The following is a 9,748-nucleotide window of genomic DNA, read 5'->3' as shown; positions in this document are numbered from 1 at the left end:
GACTGACATGGCGATACATATTAAGTAGAACAGTGTTAACACCTGAACTTCAAAGCGGCAGGGATATAGCACCTCGAGTTCCAATTTGTACAATTGCTGTACAATGAATGCATCATTAGAAAGTGGGATCCTGTTCCCTCAAGTAGGCATAGCTTCAACAGAGTAACTATTATGTACAGCTGAGCTATATATTTAAAGAATGAGAACTCATTAAGGAAACATCTGAGAGGTACTTGCTGTTTTGTGAATTAATTTAGTTTCTCTTCTCCACTGTATATTGATTCTAAAGGCAAAAAGGGATGCATACTGTTATTAATGAGTATGCTTCTACAGACAATACAATGACACTATTGCCTAGTCACCTCTGTCAGCGTAACTTGGAGACAAACCTTGAGCATTGTCCCCTCTTTGCATCATCGTCTTTAAATACGAGTTCCCCCCTCTTTCTTCTCACTTCACTGTAATACCAAAGACTAGTTTACACTTGAAAGCTTTTTTAGCATAACTGAATGTGTCACACAAAATTGCACCCATAACTGATGCAAAATGTACTTGGTTAGATGTATTTATATCAGCAAATATCAGTAATATATATGTATATTTTGAACAACTAGCTAAAGATAGTGATTAACACTCCCATCAGACTTCTTGTGGTTATTCAAGGCCTTAGCCTAAATCCTTAGATTTTCTCTTACTTAACAAAAATAAACCTATGGTCACAATCATACTAAGACAACAACATATTTAAAAAAAAAACAACCCAAGGAAAACCAGATTAACATAAATGATAGGTCAATTTTAAGATTTGAAACTTGATTTCTTGACAAAGTAAAATTATCTTTGTATTAAGAAAAACACAGCAAGTTTGCAGTTTCATCTGTGATAGGTTTTTGAGCAGTTCCTGAGCAATTAAAGACGAGTTCTGTTTATCTCTGCTTTATTGTTAGCATTTCAAAGGAAGTTAGCAGACTTCTGCATGAATGTTGTGAATACAGCCAGATTGGTTGCCCATTTTAATAAGTGGCTTTATGCGTGAATAGTATGGATTCCTTTCTACCTCGAAATAAAGTATCGGTTTTCAAAAATCATAGCATTATGGCATACAAGGTTTCGCAATGCTTCATTACTACTTTTACTTTGGATTAACTAGGAAATCAATTAATCCAGTGTTAACCAAAATGCTTTAACTCAGTTAATAGAACACCTCTATTTCCCCCATCTGTGCTGGCTGAGAGGTGGTACAAACACCAGAACCAAGAAAAGGGTGAAGCATGTGGCCAGAAGAAAGGATTAGGAATGTCCCTGTGGGCGACACCAAGCTGCCACACCAGCCCATGCCATCTTATCTACCTAAACACTTACCATCGATTCCCAGGCAGTTGCAGACTTCCCTTTCCATCACACAGAACACGAAGGCTGTCAAAATACAGGTGTTTTCTTCAAATTTACATTACTGCCGGTATCTTACATTTTGCCGCTCTTGCTGCTTCCGGGCACAACAAACAAGACTGCTCCAGCTGGTCTATGTAATTGAAAGCATCACTTTATTTATTAGTGCAGACTACAGGAATCATCCTAAGTTTTCTGTTCTACACAGGTGTTCTTAACATCCAGAATCCATTGAATGAGTGATATATAAAAATGAGGAATGGCAGGCAAGAGCTAGCCAACAGCTCTGCATTTCTTATTTTTGATAGAATCCAGTGCCCTGTGGGTCAAAGGAGCAAACTGAGATGTGTTTCTCACAGGTAGACAAAGATCAAAGCACTTTTTTCTCTTTATAGCAGAAACAGCCACATTATTTCCTGTTCAATTCTCAATCCAGGATATTCAGTCAACTACCTTGACTGACAGAAGCCAATGTCATGTTTTGCAATGTACAAAACTGTGCTGAAAAAGACTGGGGGAAAAGAATGAAGACCACCAACTTGGGAAAAACACCTGGAACAATACTTGAGAAATAACAAAAAATTCCAACTGAAGACCAAAATGTCATATAAAGATATACACATGGGTATAGACCCACAGACACATACTCACAGACCTTCAGAGTTAGGAAATATGTCTATGCTGGGTAACTGGCAAGAAAGCTTACAATTCGGTGTCAGTGAATATCGCACGCACGTGGAGATGGCAAAGGGAAAAATGTACTCCTGAAAATATCTTCCCAGGAGCTTCTCATCTTTGACTTCCCATAGCTTTCTTCCTCTTTTGTTGTAGCCCCCTTGTCTGGTCCTCTGTATGAGCTGAGAACTCACTTTTAAGTACGGGTTGTCTTAAACAAGGCATATTACTTTAAATTGAGGCCTAGACATGCAATACAGCATGTATCTACATACATGCGCATAATACATGCACATATTAAAAATGTAAGACACTTGTGCAACACTTCATCACAACCAATAAACATACATCATCATTCTGTGAATATTTTCTGCCAAGAATTCTTCTGTTCCTGGACGAGTGCTAGGGTACACGGCTGTGCAGGTATCGTTATGTTCTTCAGAAAAGCCGCAATGGAAAAGGGCTGAGAAAATATGTACATCAGCAATGCCAACTTAAAGCCTCAATCCATTCTGATGCAATACTGCATTTTTGTACCCCCCCAAAACTGTTTAATAAAGCATTTAATGAAGGTTTTTTCATAGCAGTAAACAATACATATGCCAAATTCTCTGACCCTTCTACTAAGAAACAACATTTCAGCTGCTTTTATATAAAAGTGTAGAAATTTCACTAAGCCAGAGGAACAATAAATCATGTTACTTCCTTTGTACGCCTCTAAATCCTTTAGCAGAATTACCTCCTAATTACTAATATTTGCGTTTCTAAAAATATTATAAAGAAATAGCTTTACAGAATATTGAGTACTTTAAAGATTAGCTTAATAACCACAGTAGTTATTTAAACCTTTACTGATAAGAAATTTGATCTTTCAGACAAATCTGCCACAATATTGCTGACTGCATTACATTTCTGACAGTAGAGAGACATCATTACTAGACATGAAAGTTGCTTGATGCATAGCAGCACTGTGAAGGAAACTTAATCTGAGTATAAACACAATTTACATTCTAAGATCTCTTTAACCAAGGCAATACAAAGTATTTATAGTACTAATGAAGATTGGCTTGTACACTTCAGATTTGAAATAGTGGTACGAGTATGACAGATTTGGCCCATGGTCTTTATACGGCCCTAGAGTGACAGGCTGGGCAACAGAATAAGCTGAGACAACATCGTTCTGCCAAGAGTCGCTAGTCTCCTGCGACTGACATCTGAACAAGAAGTGAACCTGCTCTTGAGCTGCCTGGTTTGCAACTCAGTTTTATCAACGTAATAGGAGATCAGCAGTTGCTTGTGGAAAGATGCAAATCTAAAAAGTCAGACAGCTCAGTGTCAAACACCTCCTCAAGAGCTCTGTTACCTGGAGGCAGCAGCAAGTCAGAGGCGATAAACATTTCAGCTACCCCAGGTAACTGGTTCAAAGTAAATGCAAGGTGACATCTAAACGTACTTACCCCTGCCAAAAAGAATTACCCTGTTTTTAAATTTTTATTTAATAACTACAGTTAGAATACAAAGAGGACACAGAAATAGTCATCTGTAAAGGTCGTCTTTGATACAAGTGATGCATTCTAGTAATTTTAGTCTTACAACAGTCTCTCAAAACCTGTGTGAAAAACAACTCTGACAATATAGTCATTACCTCTAGCATTTACTATTTTATGCAAGCATTCTTTTTCTGGTTTCAGCAGTTTGTCAAGCAACAGTTTAAATGCCCCAACAGGGAAACAACGGTATGTGTACCTAACTTAGGAAGTTATTTCAGCTGGGCCACAATATTCCAAATCCACCTGGTATCCAAAAAGCTTCTTATACTCAAATGAAATCAAACCGACAACTGCTTTTTGCTGTCCTCACAACAAAGACAACAAATTCCAAGAACTTCTCAAAGTGCAAATTTTACAAGCAAGCTGTTCTCCAACCCCCCAATTCACTTGTACTGTCTGCATAACAAGTATTAATGGTGGATTGTTTGTTGTATTTACAGCAAGTTTATTGGGGAGAGGGAAAGTATTCTTTTACAAATGAGCCATGTTCACTATTGAGATTACTTCCAAAGAGAGCATTCAGAAAGCAAACCTGAATATATTACATTGACAATTATTTTTCAGTATTTTAACATCGGCCACTTAAAATTGGTTGTGTTATTAGCACATATACTGATCTTTAAATATACTACTTCTACATAAACAGTGCAAATCTCAATATTCACATCAACCTGAAATTAATGCTGCAATTACTGTTGACATTCACATCAAGAAAGTAGTAAACTATTTCACATGAGCAATTCCAAAACCTCAGAATGCCATTATTAATATCAAAGAAACACAGAACAAACATGTTGGGCTTCAAAGCCTTGTTTTGATACACACAATCCCTGTAAACATGGATGTATTGTATTTGTCAATACTGATATCTGATATAATTCTATAAATAAACCCACTGATACAAACAATTCCTATAACCTTTTTTGCATAGGGTTTGGATTAAGGTTACTTTAAGATAGAGCAAGCTGTTAACAAAATCCCTAGTCAATTAGTCTTCCATCACACAAATTTAGGCATAGGATTAACTTTACACAAGGAGTCTCTCTGACTTCAGTGGAAACTTACACATGTAAGCATTTGCAAAACTGGAGTCATGTTTAGCACTTAAGTCACCCGTAGTCATTGAGAATACGAGCAATAAAAGAGCTCTCCATAAATTTATAAAATATACTGATTTAAAAGTTTATGCTGATGTTTCTGTAAGTCACATTTATGATTCCAAACAGTTATGTACATACTATACTATCACAGTAGGAAATACTTCACTGTAGAACACCACAGTGAACAAGTTGTGAAGCACAGTGTTCAATATAATTTCCCTTTAGTATTCCCAGTGCATAAGTTGTTAACATCTACACTACACAAGGTGCCCAGGTCTAGTATTTGTTATATACAATGTAAAAGCAAGATAGAAAGAGCTTTGCAGTTAAAAGTAAGGAATGAAAACAGTGGGTAATATACAGGGATTCACTCCTGCAATGTACAGAATTCTCCTTCACAATGACCACACCACCAAATACGGTGGATTTCAGGTCACTCAATCCAGTAAAACAGTGCTCAGCACCTTGTAGGAAGAGAGATCTGAGTGCACTTTATTATAAAACATCTCCTTTTGATGTTATAAAGTGCAAAAAAGAAAAAATATATTCTAATATTTTACAATCACTATTTAACTGCCATATTTGCACAATGCAAAATTCAAATAACTTGGTATATATTTTGTGTGGACCCTATAATAACAAATGTTGAAACTGGAGTTTTTGCATCTTTAAAAAAATCTTAGTATTTTAAAGTTATTGTGTAAATACAAAAAGAAAATATAAATTATAATTAATTCTTGAAATAGATCTTTTAACATGTGACCATTTTCCAAAGCATTCAATATGAAATTTCACTTTCTCTTATAGCATTACATTTTAGAATCTGTAAAACATTTTAAAAGTCAACAACTTCAAAAAGCAGAAATAAAAATTATTGTATCACAGTACTAGACACCTCACCTTATCAGACATCTTTTGCCCTAGATGTTTTTTTAAAAATTAAATAAATAAAAAAAATAATCTAAGACTTACATTACCAGTTGTTTAGAACAAGATATATGGAGTTACCTTTAAAGAAAACGTATGAGTTCCATAACCGTTCATTTTGCTCTTAAAATTCAAATAAATGGGATTAAATGTAACCACAAATTTAAAAGGCCTTAAAGTACTATACTGCTTTGGTGCATTGTACCAACGATTCCTTACATGCATGAAGAATCAAATTCTGTGACATTCTTCACAGAGCTGGGTAAAAGCAGAAGATCCAACAGTTCTACAGGTGTTACAGAGCTTTCCTTTTTTGAACAGTGGGGAAGAAACTGGGAGGAAGATTCTGACACTGAGAAACAGTCTTCCTCGAAGCTGCACCACAAGCAGCAAAGCTCCTTACCTTGAGCTTGACTGCACGCTAGTAATTTAGCCCTAAGAGAATACAATGTTGGTTGTATAATAGTATTATACTATATCCAGTGATACCAAACTTAATGCTAAAAAGAAATGTATTGAAATACAAAGCTAAAAAGTTATGATTGAAATACATTTGTAAAGCGACAGACGTAGTCCTGTAGCCTGTAAGCCACATGGAGGAAGGGTGGGAGAAGACAACATAGGTACTACCAAGTCTATAACCACTTAAATCTTCAAGACGGGATATTCTCTGCTTTTCAGTCAGAGAACTGGAAGATGGTTTCCGGGTTATTGCTATCTGTAGGGTTTGTTGGCTGCAGTGTCTTTGTAGGTGTAGTTTTACCATGAGAATGAGAGGAAGAAGAATGTGAACTTTCACTGGAGCTGCTACGTGTCTCTGTGCTTGTACTTGTTTTTTTCATTTTCCTTCTCTTTGCAAGAGGTGCCTTGTCAACATTCTGGAGACAAAAACCTTCCCTTTTGTACTTGTTAAAGGCCTGTTTAAAAATAAAAGGTAATTCTAAGCTTTTCAAGAGGTTTAAGACATTTTATGGCTTGTAGCTTATTAAGAATGTTCTATGGTAAGTCATAAGATAAACTGTAATCTCTTGACAGATCCCTGCAAATTCTTATTGTAGCTGTAACAATAACTTCACTAGCCTTTACATGTATTTAAGAGCCAATACATAACATTGTTAATTGGCACCTTCCCCTCCTTGTTCTTTTTAATTTAGAAGTACATTTTATTAAGCCTTAAACGTATTTGAGACTATATTTTCAGAAACTACACTTAGTTAAATTAGTTTTTCTTTCCACCCAAATTATCAGAATCTCTCCAAGTAACAATTTCTTTCTTTTTTTCTCTTCTTGGTAACAAACATCTACGAGTATTTCAGCATAAATCTGCTCATTTTCAGTTTATTATCTGTAGATGGAATCATGAGAATCAGCACTATGTTTGTGTAATACAGTTGCAGTTCAAACATTTTTAGTAAATATACGATGGCAGACAAGCAAGTCCATTTAAAAAAGTATTAAAACCATGTACTAGATATATTCCAGAAAATTTACCTCAATTTTGTAACAAAAAGGACAAAGTCTAACAGTTACTTAAGTTAAACAAAAAGTTTCTTCTCTTTTTTATAGAAGTTTGAAGACCTTGAAATAGATTTCTCTAAGAAACCAAATATTTGTAACAGTTATTTCATGAACAGCTGTCTCTCAGTCCCCAAAACCCCACTAGTGTAAGTGTCTTCAAGAAATTTATTCTTGCCTCATCATTCATGTTTTCACTGTACTTAATCATCGATGTTAGGTATGGAGGAAGAAATTGCAACTATAAGCAATCATTGAATTATAATGAAAATACATATTTTTAATTAAGAGAAAACATACAAAAAACTTGATTAACACATTACAAAATTTAGCACAACATAAGATTTCTTGGAACTTACATGAAAAGTGGCTTTGACATACGTGTGCACCGCAGCTCCTGAAGAGCCTAAGTTATCAGGAGTCATTAGAGGGTTGGATGACAGCTGACTGCCATCCTGAAGCCATTCGTTGTATCTCAGGCTGGACATTTTAATTCTTTTGTTGGGATCCACCGTTAGAAGTCCTAACAGAAATATATTACATTAACTTACATTGTGAATTATTGATCTTCTTTTAATAGAAAATTCAATTATTTTTAAAGAAGATCTCATGCACTGCTTTGATAAGTAATAATGCCAATATTTATCCTAGGTATGCCAATATTTGTCCTAGATAAGGCTCACACAATGTTATACTACCATCCTGTCCAGAAGAATCATTAAATGCAAGAAACTGCTATTTAACTGTTTGATTACTCACATCTTTTTTCACACGAACTCAGAACTACCAAATGACTTCCTCACTTAAAACCTGTCTGGGATGAAGCTCAAGAGAGTTAGCTTCAGATTCTGTAGACTAGCTGAGTCGGCAGAGCATGAGCCTAAGAGTCTCAATGGCCAGTCCGACCCAAACCACGACATCCACTGAAGTCTGAATCTGCAGATGCCTACATTTTGGCAGAAAAATTCCTTATAAGCCTGCTTCTACAGAAATTCAGAACTCTGTCTTAGTAGAATGATGATTGGTGTCTATCTCATCCTGAAAACATAATGAGATGCTCCAAAGCTGAAGGGAAATCAAAGCATTGCAAATGTGAATGAAGCAGCTCAGAAACACAGTAGTCTTAATACACACATTCAAGAACAGCCTGAAGAAAAAATGATAGCAATATATTCGTTTTCTGCAAAAGTTCAGCTTTTAAAACATTTATCTCATAACCTGGTGTTTTTACAAAAGCAAAAATAACATAAAAGAAAAACTTTGTTTTGAAATATGTTTTAAAAGACTGACTTCACTTTTTCTGAAGCTCTTCAGTTCCTTCTAACCCCGCTAACCTTCTATCAGCACATCCCCACATTAGAAAGCTATCTGCTGGGCATACAAGCAATTTGTAATGCCATTCTGATGTCTCATAACTTGTATTAGGGGTCAGTACATAGCTTAAGCTGTGGATACTCCTCTGTCAGGTCAGGCATTCTGATGTTAGGTTAAGCACTCACAGCATCCAGATATTGTACAGTTCTCTAAATTTTATCCTTTGACAAAGAAATATAAGGTATGCGAAATATTTGTGAATTCATACCTTGAATTAACTCTTTAGCCTCTTCAGAAACATTTTTCCAAGCTTCTCCTTCAAAGGAAAATTCTCCCTTTTTTATTTTCTTCATAATTTCCAATGCACTGGTACACGTTAAACTTTTGTCTTGAGACTGAAATGGTACCTGTCCCGACAGCATTGTGTACTGTCATGAGAACAAAAGTAGTATTAATAAACACAGTATATTTATTGACAACCCTATTACTAAATATGGAGTGCTGTTGTTTGTATCACCAGCACTATACAATAAAACTTTGACTAGCATAACTTCAAGGCTACAGAAAATTTTAAATATGTAAGACTTTCTCGGGAGCCCTTGTTAGAAAAAGCATTAATATGTTTCAGGAAACTATAAACAAAACACAACAGTCTTTCTACCCAGTTTATATCTATTGGAATTAATTTTCTGTAAATCAGAATGCAGGCTGACTCCTTCTCTGAATTGAAACTATAGGAAGACTTTATGAATGCTTGTAGAATCTCCCTTTTTAAGAATCAGACTGTATCAAATATTTTTTTCCATTCCCAGAAACGTTGATTTTAATTTACTGTTACAAAAAAAACCTCCACCCCTGGAAAACATCTGTCTTTGGAACCTATTATTTGTGCAGCTGTATTTTCCCCTCATTTGAATTCAGCATCTACCCAAGTCAAGTCTGAAATTGTGTCAAGTCCTTTGCATTTTAACAAAAAGTAAATACATACAATCAGGTTACATTTCAAAACCTCCATCACTTACCAAAATGACTCCCAAACTCCACAGATCACAAGATTCGTCATAACCATTGTGATTCAAGAGCTCTGGGGCAGCATAATGAAGGGTAAAGCATGGAGTCTTAAGAGGCTGATTATCAGGTGGTTTTAAACGAGCAAAGCCAAAATCAATTATTTTTATTTCTGAATTATCAGTTTCATCTGTAAACAATAAATTCTGAAAGCAAAGACAAAATCAACACCAGCACTGGTTAGAAAATTGGTTAGAATATTTAATAGTT

The 9,748-nt window shown here is 35.4% G+C and overlaps 1 protein-coding gene across 1 annotated transcript in view; it reads right to left on the bottom strand.

Annotated features, from left to right (window-relative positions):
* Positions 1-4,533: 4,533 nt before the first annotated feature.
* The window catches only part of RPS6KA5 (ribosomal protein S6 kinase, 90kDa, polypeptide 5), a 68,275-nt gene continuing 63,060 nt past the window's right edge, over positions 4,534-9,748 (bottom strand). Inside the window, exons 13-16 of the mRNA XM_009885593.1 lie at positions 9,493-9,684; positions 8,739-8,898; positions 7,516-7,679; positions 4,534-6,558 (exon numbers count right to left, since the gene is read on the bottom strand). Of these exons, the coding sequence (XP_009883895.1) occupies positions 6,319-6,558; positions 7,516-7,679; positions 8,739-8,898; positions 9,493-9,684 (756 nt within the window). The 3' untranslated portion in view covers positions 4,534-6,318. The remainder of the gene's footprint in view (positions 6,559-7,515; positions 7,680-8,738; positions 8,899-9,492; positions 9,685-9,748) is intronic.

The sequence above is a fragment of the Charadrius vociferus genome, unplaced genomic scaffold, assembly GCF_000708025.1.
Source record: "Charadrius vociferus isolate BGI_N301 unplaced genomic scaffold, ASM70802v2 scaffold355, whole genome shotgun sequence".
Classification (NCBI taxonomy): domain Eukaryota; kingdom Metazoa; phylum Chordata; class Aves; order Charadriiformes; family Charadriidae; genus Charadrius; species Charadrius vociferus.
Note: the sequence above shows the minus strand (reverse complement) of the source record. Positions and strands in the feature narration are given on the sequence as shown.